At 47.9% G+C, this 23,225-nt stretch overlaps 6 protein-coding genes across 8 annotated transcripts; 3 read left to right on the top strand and 3 right to left on the bottom strand.

Annotated features, from left to right (window-relative positions):
- Nucleotides 1-3,291: 3,291 nt before the first annotated feature.
- Nucleotides 3,292-9,628, top strand: LOC6499095. Its single transcript, XM_001955275.4, has 4 exons — nucleotides 3,292-3,606; nucleotides 7,035-7,250; nucleotides 7,691-8,012; nucleotides 8,859-9,628. The coding sequence occupies exons 1-4, from the start codon at nucleotides 3,560-3,562 to the stop codon at nucleotides 9,243-9,245; spliced, it is 972 nt and encodes a 323-aa protein (XP_001955311.1). The 5' UTR covers nucleotides 3,292-3,559; the 3' UTR covers nucleotides 9,246-9,628.
- On the bottom strand, nucleotides 3,485-5,532 carry LOC6501467. The gene is made up of 4 exons (XM_001955276.4): nucleotides 5,306-5,532; nucleotides 4,217-5,254; nucleotides 3,800-3,913; nucleotides 3,485-3,734 (listed from the first exon to the last, which is right to left on the bottom strand). Exons 1-4 carry the CDS (start codon nucleotides 5,401-5,403, stop codon nucleotides 3,626-3,628), a joined length of 1,359 nt encoding a protein of 452 aa, XP_001955312.1. The 5' UTR covers nucleotides 5,404-5,532; the 3' UTR covers nucleotides 3,485-3,625.
- A 1,782-nt stretch (nucleotides 9,629-11,410) lies between the features above and the next one.
- LOC6499096 (HSPB1-associated protein 1) lies at nucleotides 11,411-12,759 on the top strand. The gene has a single exon (XM_001955274.4). It carries the CDS (start codon nucleotides 11,465-11,467, stop codon nucleotides 12,668-12,670), a length of 1,206 nt encoding a protein of 401 aa, XP_001955310.2. The 5' UTR covers nucleotides 11,411-11,464; the 3' UTR covers nucleotides 12,671-12,759.
- Nucleotides 12,672-16,008, bottom strand: LOC6501466 (programmed cell death 6-interacting protein). The gene is made up of 6 exons (XM_001955273.4): nucleotides 15,670-16,008; nucleotides 15,348-15,466; nucleotides 15,005-15,286; nucleotides 13,341-14,936; nucleotides 13,099-13,284; nucleotides 12,672-13,041 (listed from the first exon to the last, which is right to left on the bottom strand). Exons 1-6 carry the CDS (start codon nucleotides 15,879-15,881, stop codon nucleotides 12,926-12,928), a joined length of 2,511 nt encoding a protein of 836 aa, XP_001955309.1. The 5' UTR covers nucleotides 15,882-16,008; the 3' UTR covers nucleotides 12,672-12,925.
- Nucleotides 16,009-16,409: 401 nt separating this feature from the next.
- LOC6499097 (protein CASC3) lies at nucleotides 16,410-19,541 on the top strand. The gene is made up of 2 exons (XM_032454484.2): nucleotides 16,410-16,584; nucleotides 16,643-19,541. Exon 2 carries the CDS (start codon nucleotides 16,697-16,699, stop codon nucleotides 19,022-19,024), a length of 2,328 nt encoding a protein of 775 aa, XP_032310375.1. The 5' UTR covers nucleotides 16,410-16,584; nucleotides 16,643-16,696; the 3' UTR covers nucleotides 19,025-19,541.
- On the bottom strand, nucleotides 19,337-23,142 carry LOC6501465 (peroxisomal carnitine O-octanoyltransferase). 3 transcript variants are annotated; one of them, XM_014911569.3, is made up of 6 exons: nucleotides 22,863-23,142; nucleotides 21,727-22,116; nucleotides 20,609-21,406; nucleotides 20,426-20,556; nucleotides 19,947-20,363; nucleotides 19,337-19,883 (listed from the first exon to the last, which is right to left on the bottom strand). In XM_014911569.3, exons 2-6 carry the CDS (start codon nucleotides 22,102-22,104, stop codon nucleotides 19,751-19,753), a joined length of 1,857 nt encoding a protein of 618 aa, XP_014767055.1. In that variant the 5' UTR covers nucleotides 22,105-22,116; nucleotides 22,863-23,142; the 3' UTR covers nucleotides 19,337-19,750. The 3 variants fall into 3 exon arrangements, with proteins under 3 accessions (XP_014767055.1, XP_014767056.1, XP_014767057.1); XM_014911570.3 differs by lacking the exon at nucleotides 22,863-23,142 and adding an exon at nucleotides 22,577-22,731; XM_014911571.3 differs by lacking the exon at nucleotides 22,863-23,142 and adding an exon at nucleotides 22,348-22,527.
- Between the last annotated feature and the right edge of the window lie 83 nt (nucleotides 23,143-23,225).

Below are 23,225 nucleotides of genomic sequence, written 5' to 3'. Positions count from 1 at the left end.
TTGTTTAAAACTGAAGCCGTATCGTTTTAAATCTTCATGGCTAAAATCCAAGTGGGACACAGTTCTCATTGATCGATTCAAAAGATCCAGCGGATCCTTTTTGGTTGACACTCCATCAACACCTCAATTTCAACGAGTTTCTCGCGGCTGTCAATCAGGCAACAGAAAACCATTTACCGGATCCAGCCAAATATGGCTTAAATGGAGAACCCGCCGTTAGCTAAATTGCACATGGAAGAGATTCTCCACTTGGTGACGCTGTGTGGGGCCGAGAATGCATCACCTTCCGCACGTCTGCCTCTGGCTCTGCCAACTGTTAATTCAATTAGAGGATGGCTGTCACAGGCTCCTCCAGTCTTCATGCAATGACAATGACCCTTGGCATTCCATTGGTTTTGGCTGGGACTCACTACATTCGATGGCGCATCGCGTGCTCCGCCAAAAGGTTTTACCCACCTTCGCCTAAGCCATCGCCAGCAGTTCCCCACTCACTCACCTGTCACATTTACCAAGCAATGCGCATGCGCGCCGCAAGTGACGTGGCACAAACCAAGTTTAAGACCTTAGGCAAATGCCGCCGTTGCAACGAGCGGTGAAATTGCTGGACATGCCTGGCAAAAGGACAAAAAAAAAATAGATATACAAAAAATACAGTTGTCATATCCCACGGGGCCGCAAGGCGCAGGCGTTACCACTTTCAAATTCCTCATTAGATCGCCTAGCTAATTATTGCGCTGAGGCGTGCCCGATTTTCTTTCGCTCCCACCGAATTGCTGCCTCATGGCGGCCGTAATTGCAGCATCTATGCACCAGCAATTTTCAACTTATCGAGGTTATCCACCGCTGCACCTGACCATCAACACTGCTGGCCCATTGGAACCACTTGAACTTGTGCTCCCACACGACGCTTGCGGATCGCTGCTGTCCTCGATTCTTTCAGCTTTCAGCTGGCCGGAGGTACGCGCAGGTTCACGACCCACATGAAGGCTCCCGCCAAAACACACCCAAACAGACAGACAGACAGCTTTCTTCAATGATTCCGGCAGCCAACAGAGAGTATCCAACATCTAACGTTCCACAGCATTTTCCATGGGCCAACGTTTATTGACATTAATCATTTGCGGACGCTTGCGGAAATTTGCAAGTACAAAGCAGGCACGGTTTATATGTACTATGTAGGCAGAGGTACTTCTGGGAAATGATTGGCCCTCAGCGCACTTTTTATGGCAGCTTTATGAACAGTGTTTTACAGACCACAATACCCAGGGATGATGCTAGAAGTTTCTCTATTCTCCATTCCATTTTTTCCATCTTTTTTTTTGGCCATGACTCATTTTTTTGGGTGAGACCGGAAGGAAGCAACAGACGCCATTTTGCTTTGCCTTTGGTGATTTTTTTTTGCCAGTTCGTTGTCTGCGCCATTTTGTTGTGTCTGCGATTTTGTTTGCCATTGTTCGCAGTTAAAGTGAAAGTTGTACTTTGCTCTGGATTTTCAATTGCCTAATTGGGCTTAACGAACTTGAACGCGAACGCGAACTCGAGAACTCCTGGTGGGCGTTGATTTTGGCATTCTAGGCAGTTAAAGTGAGCTGGCCCCAAATTGTTGAATGAGTAAACCGCAACATGCCACTTAGCCCCGCACTGGAATCAATATGATGGCTAGGCTAGAATGGGTGGGATGGTTGCGCGAATTCCAGGCCAGGCTCAGACAGTTAGTGTCACCCACACAAGCGCACTCCCTGGCACACACTCACTCGAACACACACTCTTCACCTGCAATTGCAATCTGTTAAGTTGTCCAACAAAGGCTGCCACTGCCACTGCCACTGCCAATGCCACTCATAGCCAACAATCGGCAATAACAAGCAGGCGGCGTCCGCCCAATTTTCAACCCAAACCGTTGCCTTACCGCACTCTTTGTGATGAAATAAATTCACTTGGAAAAATCAACTAGCTCTTTGTTCCTTTATAGAATCCTTTATAGTTCAAGTGACTTACTTGGGAAGAGTTCTCTTCTCAGGGTTCTAAAGCAAGATTATTTTTAGGCATTTTATTATAATACAGACTGTTCTATAACCTTTTAGAAGTCAGTTTCTTTTCGTGTAATGGCCACAAAATCAGCAAAAGCAGCAGCCGATGTAACATCATCGATAACAACCACTGCAACAACAACTTCACACAATTGGAGTTCTTCAATTGCCCACTGTCCAAATATTGCCAGGTCCCAGAAACACAGCGCATTGTTTGCTTGTTATTATGGACGTGGCTTTTGATGGGAACCTGACCTGGGCCCGGAGGCTGGGCCAGGAGCATCTGAAATCTGAAAGTTCTTTTGTCTTTCCCGGCACATACCATAAATAAATCTCAATTAAACTGCAACCCCTTTTTCGAGGGGGCGTTTTCTCAGCCTTGCCGGGAGGATAATCAATCAGCAAAGAGAGGCTACCACGGCTACTCCCAGATTTCTCCCAGATTCCTGGTCACTGTCAGAGATGTCTCTGCATTCACACCCCGACTGGGTTTCAGTTTGTTTTTTTTGGCTGCCACTCTTTATTCTTTTCTATGCCACGCCATGCGGCACTTGCATGTTTATTATTTGGCTTGGCTTTTAGAAGCCGGTCCCGATCTGGACACTGGACAAAGCCGAAGCATGGAGGTGGAGCCGGGAGACCTGGCCAAGTCGCGACGACGTCACAGTCGTTAAGCGTGACTTTTGTTATTGTTGTTTGTTGCTTTTTGCATACCGTCGGCAAGGGTAGAGATGGCCAAGGTGGTGGGGCCAGGAACGGATGGGGGCCATCGGGAATGGGAACGTAAACAAAAAGCCGAACTCTAAACTCGAAGTCGAAGCCACTCCACGAATGTCTAAGAAAGAAATAGGTATCTTTTCGTAGGTACTGAACTTTTAATGCCCTATCTTCAGTAAAAAGTGGAGGTCACCCGAAAGCAATAAAAGTTTTTAATAAAAACAGTATGAGATTAATCTCAGAGTTGGTTTTTAGGAGAGAGTCGTATTTACATTTAATTACATAAGACTCTTTTACTTCTATAGTCTTAAAATGAAAAAATATTCTTTAAATGTAACCCCAAGAGCCTCGGAAAACTCTAAGAACAGAAACAAATGTAACAATTACTCAACGTGCTTTCCAATGCGGTTTCATTCACCTGGCAAAATAACAATGACATGGGAGAGTTAGTTCAAAGAATCATGGTTAGTCATGGCTTGGTGCACCACTTAGCTGAAATACCCCGAGCCACTCGGCGGTTTCGTTCTGTGGCATAAACGGCAACGACGACCGGCCTCGTCATTCAGTCTTTGGCGAGATTTTATCGTGTGCGGACGTCTCTGCAGTTGACTAGCGAATCCGAGTCCCGAATCCCGAAATCCCGAATCGAAAAACGAAACTCGTATCCGCTGCTTATACACGCGAATCTGCTGGATGCATTTTCCCCAAGTTTGGCGCCACAAGCAAACGACTTTGAATTTGTGATTTGTTACATTACATGCATTTACTTCACATGCAAACAGTGCCAACAGAGACAGCATAAGTTGATCAATATGAGTGCCACATGGGTGAGAACATCGGTAATGACCTGGCTGATTGGGTAAGTTGGATCTCCAGAACTAGCTGCGTCTCAGCTTCCAGCGTCCCCGCTCCTTTTCCGTCTGCGTGGCCACATCCGACCCGGACGCCACGACCCTTGTATTGTCCTCCGTCTGCGTGCCATGACTTCTGTGGGTTAAAAAAAAAAAGAAAAGGATGTGAGGGGGGAACGCGTCGGAAGATGAGCCACATACTCGGTGGGCAAGGCTATCTTGCTCCAGGTCCGGTGCATATGCAAGCCGCATTGTTTGCATCTCCTCGTGCAGTACCAGGACTGCCCGGCAGCCAGCCTCTTTCCTCGGCCGAACCTGCGGGTTAGTTGGGTGCTAAATCAGCCACAAGGTAGACATTTTATTGTTATTGCCCCAAGTGGTATACTCAGGAATTCCAAAGGCTTAACAACAAATAGCGTCTTTGGTGGTAAAGTTTAGGACACAAGTTTATATGTTCATTCTTTTAAGAAAACATGGCAATGAAAAATTAAGGAAATTAGTAAGATAAATTAAAATATTTCAGTGCCATTGACATTAAATAAAATGTTTACTGTAATGTAATGTCAGGATTTTAAGCTAGTTTTCTAAATAGACGAAATCTTAAGATTTTAAACTCACCTTCCAATCCTATACTTAGAATCAATCTTAGAAGTAGGTTCTTTGAGCTCCGTCTCCTTTGCTTTTAAATCCTGTGTTTCTTTCTGCTGTTCAGTAGATGATATCATAGCATCTGAGGTAGAGCCTTCATATTGATCCATAAACCTGACAGACTTTTTTAATCCAAAGGACGTTTCATCCTCCCAACATCGCTTCTTGAATCCTAGCAAAGTAACATCCATTAGCTGATTAATGGCCTCGAGCACTTCATTGTGGATAATGTCGTTTTGATTCTTGATCGAATTGTGGATTAAATACAAGGCCTGAACGTGCGGCCTGATCATGACATCCTCGTCGTCGAAGGTCTGTGTGACCACATGCTGACACTCGGAAACGGTTTGGACACTAGAGTTGGTAAAGTGACAGAGGGCCGTTTGGGTTGCAGTGCTGGAGCTGCGGAAATTCGTCTGAGTGGTGCTACTCTTGGACTTGACCTCCACCTGGGTGGCGCAACTCATCTGAACTTGCTCTTCGGTCTGGCACACTGAGCTCTGAGTATCGGGGTTCAGGGTCTGCTGATCCCTGGACATGGTCAGGATGAGATCGAAGGTATCCACCTGACTGATGGCCCACTCTCGGCAGGGCGTCTGACTGGCCGAGGTTTCCAATTGTACAGCCTGGTTACCACTGGCTACCGAACAGTGTCTTATATCTATATACTCTGTTCCCACCGCTACAGTTTTGCGTTCCTGACTTCGAGTCTCTGTGGCCGCGTCAGCGGTTGAATGTTCTGCCTGCATGGACTTGGAGTTACTTCCAGGGATGGATGTGCCCACAGCAATGGATTTGTGGTTCGGCTTATCCGTTCCAACGGCTATGGATTGGCTGGACTGCGAGGTCTGAGATCCAGTATCTAAGCTAGTGATTCCACGTTTCAATCTCCTTTGCAGGCGACGACGACGTTGCCGGAGTCGCATGGTCAGGGTGGGTGTGGTGCGGCTTCGCTTGACCTGCCGGATGGTCAAGTGGCCACTCTGGAGTTCATATCTCACCAGATAGCTATATCCGAATGTTACTATATATTCGTATGAAATTGGTCTGTTAACCTACCTCACTTTGCCGCATTTTATGCGCTTTCTCATATGAACAACGTGATCCGGAGCAGTGGACATGGAAATCAATAGCAGTGCTTTCAAATCGATACGCATGATGAATGGGGCTTTACTTTTGTCTCTGTCCTCGTATCGAATACAACGTACAATTTTGACCAGAACTAGACTAGAATCTGTGCGAAGTATTACTTAAGCCGAGTAAAAAATCAAGGCTGGTGTGAGCTGCTGTAATGCTCGCCCTGCCGAATTTTCACACGAAACCCTTTACAAAATTTGTTCGTTGTTCGAAACTTGGAACACGCAACCTCCTCCCAGGGGGTAGAGAGGTGTACCGCTGGATTGTGTCCGTTGGTGTTGCTCCTGTTGTTCTTGTGTAGTGTATATGGCTTGCGGGCTCCTTTGTGCCGGCAATTCATTAATAATTCAAAAATGCCGCATATGTTGGGGCCCAGGACGACGCCGGACAAGAACAGCAACAGCAGCAAGAAAAAAAAGGCATTCACTTATTCTGCAATTTATCAATACGAAGTTAACATGAAAATGGCCACAAAAACCACAGCGCAGACACACGGAGGACACAAAAGAGCAGATGCAGGCGCAGGAGCCGGGAGTTGAGGTCCCCGCCTGGGGTGTTTGTTTGGCTTGGCCGGTGGAGTATAGAGTGGGTAACGGCAGCATGTGGTGGCCATGGCCACTGCTAAGTACGTGTTGATTTGGGCGCTTCGATTGGGCTCCCATGGATTTGCAATTTCGCAGACCACTCCAACACAAAATCGATTGGCCCCTCATCCTGTCCATCATCCCGTGCTTGTTGGCCTCTAATCCCGCCTGCAGCCTTAAACTCGGAATGTATGCAGCCTCTTTTCCTCAGTCTTCTAAGGTTTTTCAGCCGTATTTTCATTCTTTTTTTTTTTAGTTTTTGCATGCATTATGTTCGGGCCAGGGACTTGGCCAAGTCAGAATTCCGGGCACGTCGCCTGGCCTTCGGTTACATTTGTTGCATAAAACCCAGCCAATTTCCATTATAATTTGTAACGAACGAACGGCGACCGCCACGGGGCTAGAATCGTATGTGAAGCCGCTTAGTCGGTCAATAGCATTTCGCTTGACAAAGTCGCCGGTGGACGATGGATGGAAGGAGGAGAATCTCCCAAGAGGCACTTTCTCATATGGAATATAATCGCCTAATGCTGCATTTAGTGGCAAGGTATCGGTGATTGCAACACCCCCGGAGATATGCATTATGGGCCATTCTAATGCTCTCACGCCTCGTGGGTTTCCCATCTCTGAAGCGAGTCGCTTCTCCTCGTCAGTGATCGCCTCCCCTTTTGCCGTAATTGTACGTGCTTATTTGCATTTTTATCTGCTTTGTTTTCCGCTTTCTTCCTTATTATTACTTGACACTCCGGCTCAGAAAGAACAGGAACAGTAGAAGCACTAGTCGGTTTTCAGTTTCAACGGGGGGCACATCTATTTAAAGTGTATGACTTGGGTTACATTGCTGCCCCGCCCAAAATGCCAGAACAAAACAGAACTAGTATCTGGAAATTAAGACCTTCAGTCCGGCTCACCTGTCAAAGTGAGTGCCGCCACAGCGACCCTGAACCCTGGCCAAGGGTCCAATCAAACCACAGGCAGCCTAATCCCTTATAGAATTTCGCACACACATAAAACGCGCCACGCCATCACATAAAAAGTCAGCCATAAAAGCTGTTTTCATTCCGCAGGTTCCTTTGCCTCCTATGTATTGCTGCAGTGGCTCAGGCTGGCAGTGCAGGACAGGGAGTGGGAGCGGGAGCTGCGTCATCTCTGGCCAAGGATGTGGCACACTTGCACAAGACCAAGCGGCAGGACAGGCGCCAAGGAACGAGTCCTCTGACGGCCGTCAAGCAGTCCAACCAACTGGCCAGAAGCGCTCATGGCCTCAACAAGAAGTTGCTCAGGTAAGTTGGACACTGAACAAAATCTTGGACTTGGGGGACAAATACTATAAAAAGGACTAACAAATTATAGTATTTTAATAAAAATTCTTTGCTATTTTGGCTATTAATATATAAAAGTATGTCCTGATTTTCTGTTAGAAAGTAATAAACATAAGAGCTCTTTTAAAACTCAATGGACTGGTTGAATTTATAATTTATTTTTCTAACTGATAGGGGGTAGAATGAAGTACAAGCACACCTCCTATTTTGGGCTTAATTAAAGCAACGTGTCCAGTGCAGCTCATCCCCCTGCCAGCCATAAATTATATAATGAAATATTCATGGAATACACGCTTACAACATACGCCAGACAGAGCCGAGCTGTAGGGAACCCTCATCCCATCACTCCACGTCTAACCTCTATTACACTAACCCAACCGAACCTCTTGGTATGATTGCAGCCAGATGGGATTCATGAAGGTGAAGGCGCCCAACAGCCACAACCGGAAGCGCCTGGCGGTTGAGTCACGACGGCACGCTGCCCGCGATGATTCACACATGTTTATCATCAAATTGCCGCCAAATATGCACTACTATGCAGGACCCGATGCGAAGAATGCTCCGAATCATCTTGCCACGGCCAGCGACAAGTCGAGTGGTGGCAACGCACCCAGCACGAATGCTCTGACAGCAGCAACATCAACGGCAACATCGCGTCATGAGCAACATGGGGCAGCAACATCGGACACCGAGGCGTCGGCGTTGAAAGCTAACGGGAAAAAGGTAAACGGGATTCCATTAGGTTACACCATAGACACACACACAGTCCAACACTTACATATATACACACAATGCACTCCCCTAGGCTCCCCAGAACTGGCTCTCGCGCCAATCTTGGCCGGGCTCAGACCTAGCCTGGCGATAAACATCGCCGCGCATGCGCATAAAACAAATTGCAAAATAGATTTGGGACGCAAGGGGGGTAGCGTGGAACTGGAAGCGAAATGGATTACCCATTTGGGCCGATGGGGCAGACTTGGGAGACCAGACTTGGGAGACCGTTGCAGTCGGGAGAACCCAGCAAAAAGCCAAAGCAGCACCGCAGCGACTTTGTTGCTCCGTCTTTAGATGGAGCGATGTGCGTGTTACCCCAATGCCCGAAATGGGCATCTTGGGCACGAACCGCTGTCCTATAAATAGCTTCCCAGATAGGGTCAGGCCATCGAGGCAGATGCCCGTGACAACGGCTGCATTCCGAGCTGTAATACATGGATTTCTCTTTATTGCGGAATTAATGCGGCAAGTGTCAATGTCAGTGGATGTCGGGACAGACAGACCGGTGGCATGAAAATTATTACGCTCTCACGACTCCGGCCTGAACCAGAAATTAATATGCAGGCCATTAACCAAGTCCGAGCTTCAATTAAAAATGCAATTTGTTAGCTCCACTCCTTCTCCTTCTCTGGAGCGAGCTAGGCCTGATTTAGACGCCAGAGCCACGGCTGATTTATGGGACGCCAGATGAGAGTCTTAGACCCAGTCTCAGTCTCAGTCCTAGTCCCAGTCCCCGTGCCAGTCCCGAAACCCACTCCGAGTAATGTTGTCTAATCAGTGCGTTTTCAATTGCAGGTATCGTTTCCCTTTAGCTCGAATGGAAGACCGGGACGCATCTACCACTGGAATCTGCCGGTCCTGAAGCAGGCTCTGGCCAAGAAGCCGCACTTTGCGCACGTCTCCGCCGCGGATCGCAACCGGCTACTGGACATCGAGAACGTGCCCACTTGGCGCCATCCATGGGAGAACGAGACTTCGGAGAAGGGATTCAGTGCGGGCGGCGGCAAGTCCAAGTACCGCAAATCCCTGAAGCCCAAGTCGCCCACCTACTACGCCCCCTCGCAGGCGGTGAGCAAGCAGAGTTTCCACAAATACTTCGCCGGCAACGGGAAGCCCAAGGGCTTTTACGTCATCAAGGAGCATCAGAGCAAGCCGCAGTTCTACCAGAACATTATCTCGTAATCCAGAGTACAGTGGAAGCCCGTGGATAAACCTTGAAAAGACTGCGTGGTGCAGGGTCCTCTAATTCTTAACTCTTTTAAGGGGCTTTGGTCCTACCTTCCGTCCAATTCCTGCTTGGAGTCCTATCCGAGCAATGCATAATTCATTCCACCAACTGTCCAACATTTGGGGGAGGATAAAGTCTATTTTTATAAAACGGCAAACAATACAATAACAGATTTGGGCGGGAGCAGCAAGGGAGGCCATCAACCATATCAACGTGACACACCGGTGGCAGGTACATTCCCAGCCCAGACTGCATCAATAAATTATGTCAAATATCAAGCTAGGTTAAGTGCATGAACGATTTTGTTTTGATAAATAAATATTGACTGATTTTTAAATAGCTTTGAAGTCTCAGTTCCCAGTCTTCTGCCAGTGGCAGACAAAGAAACCAAAAAGGGGCGGAAACGTCTGCCAGAAGTTTGTTGACTTGGCCGAAAAGGTAAAGCAGATTTCGCCGGGCGGTGTGCAGATAAGTGTCTGGCAAATTTGGCGGCTGTCACGACGGAGACACGAGAGTTCCCAGTTCTTTGGCTCTTTGGTTGCCCAGGCAGCGGAACTGTCTGAAAAAAAATCCAAGTCGCGCCGAGCTAATTATATAAGAGGCTATAGCTCCATAAGCCATAAGCCGCGAGCCGGGGCGTGTTCGAAAGCCCAGCCATGGGAAGATTGCTCTGAAAACGGAAGCGTGCGCATGCGCAGTATCTCATTCGGCAGATAAAGCCGCAGACAAAGATACAGATACATATTTATAATCCAGCGCCAAGTAACACAGCTATAACGATAATAACGACGACAAAAAAGAAATAATAATGTAAAGAACTCGGGTAGACAGATGGCGCACCTCCAAACCGGCGCATAAATAATGTTGTACGTTTTTCCCTCTGTGAGTTGTGTTCCCCATATCTTTTTCTTTTATTTCCATTTTTTTGGCGACTCTGGCGCATAATTGTTTTCGCGGCTTATGCCTCCCTGACTTCCAGCAAACTGCTTTGGCCTCTGCTGACTCACGAGCGTTGAACTTTTCACCCGTATCCCCGTTTCAGCAGGGACGCCAGAATTCTTCTGGTTTTGGCATATTGAGTGCGCGGCTTAAGTAGATTTAATGACTTGTAGTTTTGCGGGCGCAGAGCCAGCGAATGAGACATAAATCACTTTTATGACAAATGCCGTCAACCGTTTTCCAAAGGAACAGAAAAGGAAAAAAAAGGAGGATGGGCCGGTTCTTCTCTGGGAGGCTCATTGATTTTTTATGGCCATCATCAGGGGAAATGGCTTCCTTCGCAGATAACAGTTCTGGCAATCAAATGTCGGATAACATTCGTCCAGCCAAATATGCAACAAATGCTGGGTATCAAAGGCACGGTCGTCAGAGCCAGAAGTTACCACTTGTTAACGCCATTTCCGCCTGTCATATCAAAGTAATTATCTCAAAGTGTAGCCCATCCGAGAGTCCTAGGAGCCACACCAGTCCGAGTCCGAATACGAGCTGAATCTGAGACAAGGTGGGACAACAACCAGATCTTTGCGTGCGGGGCAGCCGACCTGCGGTCCACCTATCTGCAGCTACAACTTGATCTGCAGAACGAGTTCTTCACGCAATCTTGATTGCAATTATGTAATTCCGAAATTCTAACTAATTAAACTAACATTTCGCCTAATTGTATTTGCGTAGCACTCGAGATTTAAATGCTTGGGATCTTAGCCAGTAACTCAGTTAGATGTGAGTAGTTGAAGGAGACGACTTAACTGGAAAAGGATAAACTCATTGAAAAATGAAAATACATAAAAAAGAAAGAATTATTATAGTTTAATTTTAATAAACAGGAAGTTAAGGTCCTAAAGGAAAAGGAAACAAACCAAAAAACAGGACACATATGGTCTCAAACTTTTTAGAATATAACGAAGAATTGTATGTTTCTTTTAAAGGATAATAAAAACATTTTTATTAAGTTTTTTTGCCAATTAAAGTTGTACATTGACTACATCTTAGATATAGTTAAACATCCTACTCTATTTATTCAATCGGAAAGAAGATTATTGCAACGAATTTAGCATGAACTTTTAAATTGTCGCGCCAAAAATAGAAATCGATTTGCAGAGGGCTGCCAGACTGTGTGTGTTTTAACATCCTGACAGTCTGGGAGCACTATTCAATGCTGTTGAAAAATTAGGATATGGAAAAAATGTCCAGGAGCGCCAAACTTCGAGACCTGGTCCTTAACACCACCGTGCCACTCATCATTAATGACTTTCCGTTGAACTGGAAGTGCTTTGAAGGCTCACTGCATGACTGGTGCGAAAGGTTCGACCTGGAGGCGTCCCAATCGCCTGTTTTTGAGCTCATGGGACTGACGGACTGCAGCTCTCCTCAGTGGGAAAGGAAGCGGACACGGGACAATCAGTTGAGGAGCATGCAACAGTTTCTGCGGGAATATGGAGTTCTGGATGAGGAGCAAACTCACTGGGCCGCGTTCCAGTATAAAAGGGCACAGGAGTTACCCGCCACTTGCCGCCAGGGCATTGACTTTGCTTGCTTTGGGTTTCCTGATCACGGTGACGACTTTGCCCTATGGCTTGGTTCGGAACAAGCGAATACGCCTTGTCACTACGATACTTTCGGTGTAAACATCGTGGTGCAAGTACATGGCAGCAAGTCCTGGCTCCTCTTTCCCCCTGAGGCTCCTCTCCAAAGTACCAGGATTCCCTACGAAGAGTCTAGTGTGTACTGCCTGGAGAACTTCTATGCGCCCGCTCCAGAGAAGATTCAGCATTACAAAGCACTAGCTCCATACGCCTATCATTGCAATCTTCAAGCAGGCGATGTCCTCATTGTTCCACGCCATTGGTGGCACTACGTAGAGGCTTTGTCCACTTCCCTAAGCGTCAATTACTGGGTGCCACTAAAAGCAGACATGGACCTGGCACTCGATGAATTCTTGGTCAAGCACATTGTGGAAAGCTTCGTAAAGGGCGAGAGCGACCAGTTAAAGGAATACCTGTTGAATCCCAACCAACTGGCGGATGTTGTATCCACTCCTAGCGAGCTCTTTGCGCAGTTCGAGAGGGCGGTTCAGAACATGGAGAGTGGTCAGGACAACCGAAAGCTGTGGGACACTGACTTCCTCAGTGCAACAGATTGCCGGAATCTGCTTACGAACATCAACCTGAACATTGAGCAGCTGGAGGTGATGCCCAAGGAAGAGTACAATTTATTGCTGGAGAACAACTCCAAGAGGATCAAACCAAATTCTCAGAATCCATCCGAGTCGACGCCCATAAGCTCCACCTGCGAGTTTCTGGTTAGCAGCATGTGTGCCCCACGAGTAATTGCCGGAATGAAGCGCGAATTCTTTCGGAGATTGCAAAACGACAGTTTATAGGTATTTTTTAATAAGTCTAAGACAAACGTTTACTGTGATACGTGATAATATTGTTGCATATGTGAGATTAAAATCCAAAAAGCCTTCAACATGTATGATACAATTTTTAAACAGAATAAGAATCAGAATGCGGAGCATTAAATGCCTAATACCGTCCATCCAATCTCGTTTCTCTCCCAACCACTCATCCAAGGCTCTGCCATGCGTTCCATCCTGTGTTAATGTGGACATAAGCTTGTGTATTTGTGGGGTTATTTACCATCCTGGGGGCTTCTGGTTTGGGTAACCACCTTGCTGGGTGGCGTAACTACCGGGATAAGTGCCGTAGTGACCGGGCGGAGGTCCTTGTGGGAAACCAGTATACTGGTAATCTACAGGAACAATCAAAAGTTATAAGTGGTTATTTTCGGAAACTTTTCTGAACTTACTGCCCGGATACGGCAAGGTGGCGTACGGATTGAAGCTCTGAGGCATGGGCGGCGGCACATATGTTGGATACGGAACGTTTGGCTGGGCTCCGTAAGGAACTGGCATGCCTTGCATTTGAGCCGGATATGGAGCGGTCATTGCAGGTGTAACTGGCGGCACATTCGGTGCGGATCCAGCTGGAATATCTGGGGGGAAAATGTCGTATACCATCTATAAGCTTACTAATGATTAACTAACTTACCACTTCCGCTGCCGGAAGTAGAAGCGTAATGAGAGGGCAGGGCCGGAGTGGCCGGACAGGCCTGGCGACTGGACTCAGTGGTCAAGTCCTTAAGCAGCTCTTCCTTCTCGGTCTTTCGGGCGAACACAAAGTCGCTGATCTTGTTCTGGAAAACGACCAGCAGCTGAGTGAGGTCGTTGTAGAATTTTGTACCCTCTTGCAAGTTTCCAAGTAGCTCCACGTAGCTATCGTAGGCGGTAGCGAGTTCTTGGTACAAGGTATCCCTTGAACTGCCGCAGTTTCCGGTTTCAGAGATAAAGGCGCCATGAGCACTCTGAATATCCGAAACCAATGACTTTTGGCGCTCAACGCTCTCGCGGACCTGCTGCTGCAAAGGATTTAGAACCTGTCCGATACGGGCCAGCGACAGGGCCGGCTCATCGATAGCACCATCCTTCTGCAAGGCCAGCAGAAACTCATCCTTCATGTCGAACGTGGCGGCCTTTAGCTCCGATTCGACGGCTTCGCGCTCTGCCTTGATGGTCTCGACGTCCTCCATAAGTTTTTTTAGGCGCTGCACGCTGGAACAGTTGGGGTCCACACTGCCACTGGACGAGGGAAGTGATTGCTGGATTTGATCGGGAGGCAGGGACAATAGTTGGATGCCCTTCTGATTGGTTTCGAACTTCTGGCGCACAACCTTATCGGCCTCAATAGCATTGTTAATCACTTCCCGGTACTTCTTGGCGTTAGTGCGGAACATCTCGGTTAGCTTATCGGAGCCGATGCGGGTCCAACGCTCCTTAAACTGCGTTCGCAGTTGGTTGTCCGAGTCGCGCTCTTCATCAAGAAGTCGCTCTGTTTCGTCAAGAATCTCACGGTTGCGATTGAGAAGCTCTGGTAGGTCCTTCAACAGAGTCTGAACGGACTCGATGCCGCCCTTTTGACGCACTTCGTTGGCCTTGTCCTGCAGGGAAGGTGGCAGGCCGCTATTACCATCGGCAGTTTCCACGGCAGCTGGGAGATTCAAGCTAGCCAGGACGGCATTCAGTGTTTGAGTGGACTCACGTAGCTTCATAATCTCAACATTTACAATCTCGTTGCGACGCATGTCGGAGGCGGTAAGAGCCCGATGCAGTTCAACAGGCACCAAGCTGGTGAAAATGTCCTTAAAGTTAGCAGCTAAGGGCGCAGCAATGGGAAGAGGCTTGGCCAACTGGGCCTTGCCTGGCGAGGCCAGAGTGCTGAGCTCGGGGATCATCTCGTTGTAGATGAACTCGTTATCCTTAATGGACTCGGCCAGGTTGCGCTTGGCTCGGCTAAAGTAATCATCCAGATAGGTTTCGTTCCCACCCCGAGATTGGGCCGCCTTGAAAAGATCCACGGCATTGCGTAGGCGAGCGATCTCCTCGCCTATCCTCTTACTGGCACGACACACATAGCTCTGGTAGAGCTGGGTCAACGCGTGAAATCCAGCCTGCTTTCCAGCGATCGTGGGTATCCACTCCTTATCCCACAGACTACGCACAGACTCTTTTTGCATGGCACGCAGCACATCGGCGTAAAACTCCTCGCCTTGGCAGCACAGCTTGGCTATTATCTGCTCCTTCATGTTATCTGAAAGTAATTTTGAGGACAATAATTGTAAGATTTTGAAATCAAACGAAACCATCGTGAACTAGTACCTTTAATGGCCTTTAGAATAAACACCTCCTGAGCTTGGGCTACCATCAGAGCCTGCAGAACGACTAGCGTGTCCTGGCTAATATCAGGCGTGGGCTCGGATGGAACAGCTGCTGGGGTGGCACCCTTCAGATACTGGAATATACCGGCGCTCTGCTGCAAGAGTTTGATGGCCAACTTAAGACCCTCATCCGTGTCCAACTGCTGGCTTGCGGCAATACTGCTTTGCAAGGCAGCAATATTAAAGAGCACGCAGACCTTCTCATACAGGAGGGATGTGTGAGCTATTGGAAAGTTTAAGAGCGGTTAATGGTGAAATATGTTTCAATCCCATGAGTCACTCACTAAGGCTGATTTTTCCACCGAAAATAGAGCCCTTGTCGAAAGCATCTTTCCACTTGAAGGGTATCTGGAGCTCGCTAGCCGCAATCTTTGTCTCCAGGGCACAAATCTGGTCATAATATCTGCAAAAAACAGAGTCCAATAATGCCCATTAGCGACGACGTCATCCGAGAAGCTTGTTTATATCAGACAAGCAGCCTCACATACAGATATACAGGTGGTGGTGCTACGACTGTGATTAGACCCGACTGTATCTCGATAGGTGAGTCACACCCCGGAGGGCCCCGGAAAAAAAAGCCCACTAAGACTTCCAAGGAGTACTCACGCATAAACAATTTCCAACGAGGCCTCGTACTTCTCGAAGAACTTCCAAATGGCCGTATTGCGTTGTTTCGAAAACTCATTTACGGCTTCGGCGTACTTGGCCTTCTCCTCCTCCGTGGCCCCGTTGTAGGTGCTCTGGATGAGATTGTTCAGCGGCTTGACCACGTCCACCTCCGACGGCTTCTTCAGGGGCACGCCCAGAAACTTCGACATCTTCTCGTGTTGTGTTTCGTAGACTGCTCAGATTCAATTAATTAATCAGCACTCGCTTCAATTCCAATTCTTCCACCGCTCTCTTTTCTTGTCTGCCTCTGTGTGAGTTTCGTGTCTCATCCAACAGCTGGTTCTGCAATGTGGCCAGGTGTTCAGGCAAAGGACATTAGAGTAACCATTAAATATAAATAAATGACTTAAAATAAATTATTTAAGTATTTTAAATTAAATTTCTAATTTCTAAAAACCTCTAAACAATGAAAAAAATTATTTATTTATGGATCCTAAACTCTTATGAGAACATCCATCATCCATCATTAAATTTGGTTAACAGTTATAACATGAACGCAGATCCATTATTTTCTATGTTATGTATCTATTTCCCATTTAGATGGGAAAAAGAAAGAAAGAATTTAAATATGTTAAGAAATTAAGTACAAAAGGTCAAGGAAATCTCTTCATTAACGGATGTTCACTGTATCCAGAGCTGCATATTGTTTTCCTACGTTTTCTTTCCTTTTTCGCTGCTCTCACACCTTGTGGTATTTTGCAACACTGCGGCGAAGAGAAAGGTAACCCTAGACACTTTCTATTTTCTGATTGCGTTGTTGTCGAGAAAAACTTTGTAAAAATAAAGATTTTCCATTACGATTGTCCGGAATAGCAGACATCCAAGGTTCCAGTTGCAAAACTGAATTCGCACGTAAGTTAATATCTGAAAATCCCCGGAATGCAGTCGTGTACCGAGAGTCTTTTATCAGCAGCAGCAAAGCAGCAGAACCAGCAGCGAGTAGAAAATCGAAGAGATCCACGCGATGGCCGAAGTGGAGAAACCGACGGCCGCACCGCCGACTGATATTCCCCAGGCCACGCCTACAAATGTTAGCCATCCCGGCTCGCCAACGGATGAAGCAACTGTGGAGCTGGGCACCTCGCCCACCCAGGAGCCTTCGAGCAACAACTCGCATCCGCACGACTCCGAGTACGATACGGCTAGCGACTTGGAAGGAGGTGATGACTACGACGACGATGAAAGCGTTAGCCGGAGTGGTAGTGGCAGCCGAAGCGGCAGTGGCAGTGAAGAGGAGACGGAGACCGATGACGAGGAGGAAGCCGGGAGCGAGACGGATGATGGCGAGGGAGAGCACGCCCTGGACCGCTCTGCCACCGATAGCGAGGCCCAGAAGAAAGTAGACGAGGATCGCAGCAATCCCCAGTATATACCCAAAAGAGGCACTTTCTATGAACACGACGACCGAACCGCGGAGCACGAGGGCGACGTCCTGGCCGAGCCGGAAAACAGCGTTCAACAGCAGCCTGAGCATAATGGAGAGCTGAATAACTCGGCTGCAACCGGAGTCGCACCGTCTGGACAACCGCCACAGATCTCACAAGCCTCCAAGACCATGCGCAAGTGGCAGCCGGCATCGGGCGGAGATCGCTGGTCCCACGACCGTTTTGAGGCCAGCGAGCAGGCTCCTAAATCACGGGCCGAGCTATTGCAGACGTACGGATACGACATCCGGAATGAAGACGCTCCGCCTCGTGCCCGTCGCCGACGGCGTTATACACGGGGCCCAAGCAAATACTCAAGGAACTGGGAGGACGAGCAGGCTTACCTGAAGGCAAGTAACAAGGAGCGAAAGTTACCTCGTCCCCAAGACTTCCCTGCGCTCAACGAACGGAAACCGCGCGTTCCGCGCACCTCCTCTCTGCGCGAGGAGAAAGAGAATCGCCGATCCGCTGGTAGTGGAAATGCTGGAGTTGACAAACAGCAGGGCCCACCTGCTGGCTCAAATCCCCACAAGTCTCAGGAGAGAGAAAGGGAGCGGGATCGTGAGCGCGACCGCGAGCCCAAAAACCGAAATTACGGACGCATGAACGGAGGACCGGGAAGGCAAAATGCCATGGAGTTCAAGCCAAAGTCCAATCGCGGACAGCAACCACGAGAACGTGAAAGGGAACGTGACCATCAAGACAACCGCAACCAAAATGCGAACACACCACGCTCCAATCAGCAGCAGCCGCAACAGCAGCCACAGCAGCATAAGCAGCAGCAGCAACAACACCGCCAGCCGCCGCAGCAACAGCAGCAGCAGCTGGCGCCTCAGACCCCTCTCTCCACAACGAACCTTTCTCAGCGACTTCAGCAAGTGCAGCAGCGAAACGACCCTAGCCACGTTGGCAGTGTCCAGATGCATTCGGTGGCCAGTCAGAACCAGAACCAACAGCAGCAGGCGCCCCTGCATCAGGAGCAGAGAAATGCTCCTAAGCGGTACTCCAGTCTGCGCCGCTCTCAACAGGAAGCCAACCAACATCTCGCTGAGCAGCAGCAACAACAGCAGTTGCAACAACAAATGCACCATCAGCCCCCATCACAGATTATGATCCAGGACCCGCATGTCCTTATGCAGATAGCTTACCAGCAGCAAGAGCTCCAAGCTCAGCTGCAGACGATGCAATTGGGACCCAACACGGCGGCGACGGTGCCAGCACCACCCAAATCTCATGCTCCACCGGCAGCCGCTTATCCACAGGCTCAGGGAGCACCCTACTATGTGACGGGAACGGAGCCGGTTCCGGTTCCGGTGCCTGTGCCGGTGCCCGTTCCACAGCCGGCGTATGTAAATCCGGCCAGCGCTGCATACTTGCCTACTACTCCGGCAGCTGTGGCCTACGCCCAGGCGCAGACTCCTGCTGCGGCACCGCCGCCAGCCCAGGCCCCTCAAGCTCAGCCAACGCAATCGTATCAGAACTACAACACAGTCGGGGGCACCACTTACTTTGTGCCGCCGGCGCAGCCAACTAACCGGCCTACTTCACTGCCCCAACGTCGACCAACCAATGCGATTCCCATCCTGCCGCCCTCTGAGAAACACAAGTCAAGACCGGGACAGGCTGGAGCTGCCTCTGGAGGAGGATCTAATTCGGGAGGAAATGCAGCCAATGCCAAGGAAGACGGAACCGCTGATAACATCGACCACATTATAGACAACATGTTTGTGCAGCGACCAGCTTTCCAGACATCGGGAACTGGGGAAGGTGCAGCCCCTGCTGGAGGACCCGCTTCAAAGGATGATGCACCACCGGCCCCAGCTGGTGAACAAAACCTTCAGGCCGTGCCGGCCACTGGGCAGGAATGAGTGCACCTCTACGCCAGCGTGCAGCAGAGACGAATCCAACGGATAGCACCTAACCCGTCCTCGGGCTTTTCGCTGCTGTCGCCGAACGCTGGCTACTTTCGCCCTCCCAATCCGTCGCACTAAGCCACTATTACTCAGCTCATCGAAGCGATTTTCCCCCCATGCTCCCATTCTTATTGTCGGGTCTGGGACTCGATAAACTCCATGATTTGTAGAAACACAGTAAGAAAAAAGTGTAATTAGCATTTAGCTCCCCGATAATCGAACTTACTAACGTCAAGTTTGCGTATATAGAAGGAATAATTCATTATATAATCCGGCGTAAGCTCCATTTAATTTGTATGTAGTCTCTAGGACCAGCTGCGGCGCTCGCTTATCAACTCTGAAGTCACATTGGCGTTGAACGTATTGGAGCGGCTGGGCGCTTAGCTTATTTAGCCGCATTTTAAAGTTGAAACATGTAAAATGTATTGAAAACCTAATCGAACATTGAATTTAAATAAACGTTTAACACGAAGCCACAACGGAGGAATGCTGAACATTCGGTGATGACAGAGTTCTCTTAAAAACTACTTATCTATAATTTCCGATTTTACTTTTACTTTCCGCTTAAAGTGATGAATTATATTCAAAGTGAATCGATTTTATAAATCACTTAGCTTCTTTTGTTTGAAAGTAAATTCGGAAAAGACAAAAAAGGGTAAAAAAAGAGTTCTTAAATAAATCTTAGAGCTTTGACTCTTTAGCCAACTGCTCCAACAGAACGCTGATGCGACGGAAGGAGTCCTTGAAAATGTCGTTGAATTTACGGGCACTGGTTTTAATACTATCCCGATATGCGGTGGTATTGATAAAAATCCTGAAATGCACATATTGTTAAGTGACAACCTGGATTCTTATAAAATGTATGTGTTTTTCTTACGCTTCTGATGTGATGGAGTAGAAGACACCGTATCCATCAAACAACATGGGCGCTACGTAGCCCACGTTGGCGGTGAAGCCGAGAGTACTGGTGGAGAGCACAAAGTTTCCGCCGCCACCGCTCTTGGTGTATAGCGGATCATCGTAGAAGGCGGGAATTTCCATTTTGTTTTCATAGGCCACACACCAGAGGCCAAAGAGGTGCCTGTCTATGCCGTGTCCTTTCCGCGCCTCGTTCATGAAGTGCTTGTGTTCATCGACAGCTGCTCGAAAAGCTTTGGCCAGGGCCAACTCTCCCACCTGTTTGTTGGATGAGGCCTTAAGAAAATCAGCCACCGCTGCGGTGCAAGAACGGAGAGTCTCCGTTCGTCCTTCATAGTATTGGCGCATCAGAGCGGTCTCGTAGGTGGGAGCAATCCTGTGAAAAAGTGAATTGTCCAGATTGGTATTCTTGCCAAAAACTTAACTTTAGTGACTTACTCTTGATGCATTTGGTAGTAGGCCCACTGCATGACCACCTGGGCGAAGGAATCTGGATGCAGACGGTGCTTTTTCATGAAGTCCTTGCCGTAGTCATCGAAAACAGTGAAGGTCACTGTGACGTCAATGCCCTAAGGATATTATTGCTTAAATGGCTTTCCAATGACGAGGTGAATTACTTACCCTATCATCGATTTCCTTTCGGACTCGCTTAATCTCGCTCTTTAGTTTGTCGTCCAGCTGGAACTCGAGCTCCTTGATTTCTACGACTTTGGTGCCATCGGCTTGTGACCAGTCCGGCTCCGGCTCCTCGAAGTAGCTGAGCTGCATGAAGGTGGCATAGCTGATGCTCACCGTACCATCGTAGCAGCTGTGCTCTCCCGTCCAGTTGAACTTTCCGTTCCGAAAGGCAATGACACTGCTGCTCCGATCCGCCCAGCGGGAGTGCAGGTCCCCAAAGAGGCCTAGCTGCGAAGACTCCTCGTAGTCCTTCGGCGATTGCTCGTACCAGCAGACCTCCATGCTGGCGCTCTCCACCAGCAGCAAAGTCTCCTTATTGGCCTCCGACACCTCCATCAACCGATTGCGATTGTGCGCCCAAGCAGTTCGATCATCGTGGCTGAGGGCAGGCACACAGTCACCTTCTGGCTCATAGTCGAGGATGCTTCGCAGGCGCTGCATGACCACCAGAATCTCGGGTGCTGTAAGAATCGTGTCATCCTCGTGCACGCAGTCGAAGATGAACTGTCGGCCCTTGCCGGAGATCAGAATGTGCGTTGGCGTTTTGCCCTCGTCTTTGGTAAGGAAGTGCTTCTCGATGTGGTCCTGCTCGACTCCTGGAACACGGCATGTTGAGAAAAAGCGCTTGTATAACGCCGAGGAGTACTTGATCTTGCCCCCGTTCGAGGACAGGGGCTTAATGCTAGACTTTCGAGTAAGATCCCAGAACTCCAGAGTGTGGTGGATGTGCCGGGCTAAGCTCTGGGAACAATGGGATTAAGATTGTTTTAAAAAAGATTAAAACTTGGCACTCCAAAGACCACTAGGTTAACATAACGTCTGTACAAAACGAGGAATTAATTACTACTTTTTCAAAGTAACATTATAAACTTGAAGCCAATCCTATAAAGATAACTACAAAGAATGGGTGTGGGATTTTCAAAGAAGTACTTTTTTATGTAAACTTGGTTATTTTAAAAGTTATTTAATAATTTGATAATGCCTTGAATTTTCTACCAATACAAAAAGGGTTTCAATAGTTTTTCTCTTTCGAAAAAGAAATAGTTTTTAAAGTGACTCACCTTCAGCATGTACTCGGGAGTCTCGGGCACTCCCACCATCTCCAACTGAGCCGCCATAGACATAAGTTGGTAGGGCAGAAGGGGCAACCGGGTCAGGTGGTAGGCATAATCCTCCCACCAGGTTCCCAGCCAGTTCTTCATGGTGGCCGCCCGTTGCTTGAGTTTCTCGTGCAACTGAGCACCCACACCGTTCTTGAATTCCTCGATGGTCTTTCGTGCCTGGGCCAATTCATCTGGAGTTCCAAAGGGCTTGATGCAGGCATAGTACCTATCCAAAGTATCTCCTAACTCCGGCAGCGGCAACGGCGGCAGAGTCTCGTCAAAATCAAACGTATTTTTATCATCCTTACTCATGAAGTATAGGCTCGCCCGATCCATGGTTGAGTTTATCTGGGGGAAGAATCATGTGGTTGTTGAGATTAGCATTTCATCGGGGTAGTAGATTATAATAAAGGAATTTATGCTCCGGTATTGGAACGTGCCGAACACCTTATGCTCTTCAAAAATATTCCACTCCAAAGGTTTTATTTTAACAATTTTGAATTTTTACTTTTTTAAGGTATGAGTATTCATCAAATACTTTTATACTACTAATAGAGTGGTTAAGTGAAAGTATAATACCCTCTAGAAAGAGTATATATCGGGAATCACTTTCGCAAATCAGGGGTCCAAAGTACCGGCGCCAGGTGGCGACTACACAGCTAATATTTTGGTGAGGCAGTTGATCAAAGTCTAAGCTTCTACAGATTTGAGTTTTTGCATTATTCCTGGACGCGTGCATGTATGATAATAGCTTTAGGGAAACAAGATGACCGCACGGGGAGACTTTGAAAAGTTCTCATCGACTGACCTTTGGACTTGATCAAATTAAGCTCTCCGGAGACAACCGAACCGCCACACTGCCGTTATACGACTGAACTGCGGCGGAGAGCTGGCCATCCGGGTTAATTTCACCATGGAAGACTGCCTTATCACTGGCTGATGCGAGGGATTCGCCTCCCACTGACTCAGTCTGATAAGTCCAAGCATATTAACCCAATACCTATGGGTCGTAGACATCTGGACATCTGATAAGCCTATTTATATTCAAATCCAGCGCAACAACAAATCGCAAGATAAGCCGTTGAAATTTGTACCTGTACTTATCGCCAGAAGTATGCAGTTCGTAATTGTCCTTTACCAATGCGACTCGAGGGCTATCAGGCTCATTTGTGCAGATGAGTTTGCGGTTTGGGTTGTTGTTTTAATTAATGATTTTAATCATTTAGCTGGATTGGCTTTGTTTATGTGTACAAGCCGCCATGCCCGGTGGCGAATTTGCAGCGCACTCAGTTTACTTTTCATAATTAATTAATAAAATGACAATTATGATAACACATAAGTTTCTATATGCTTAATCTGTCCATCTAGTAACTAATACCACCTTAAGAAGTTGTTCATTAGTTAATGTTTGTAAACAAGCGGCTATCGATACTTTCTGTTAAAGTTATCGATAAGAT

Source organism: Drosophila ananassae, chromosome 2L (genome assembly GCF_017639315.1).
Source record: "Drosophila ananassae strain 14024-0371.13 chromosome 2L, ASM1763931v2, whole genome shotgun sequence".
Taxonomy (NCBI): Eukaryota; Metazoa; Arthropoda; class Insecta; order Diptera; family Drosophilidae; genus Drosophila; species Drosophila ananassae.
The sequence above is the reverse complement of the archived record's forward strand: the minus strand, read 5'-3'. Positions and strand labels throughout refer to the sequence as shown.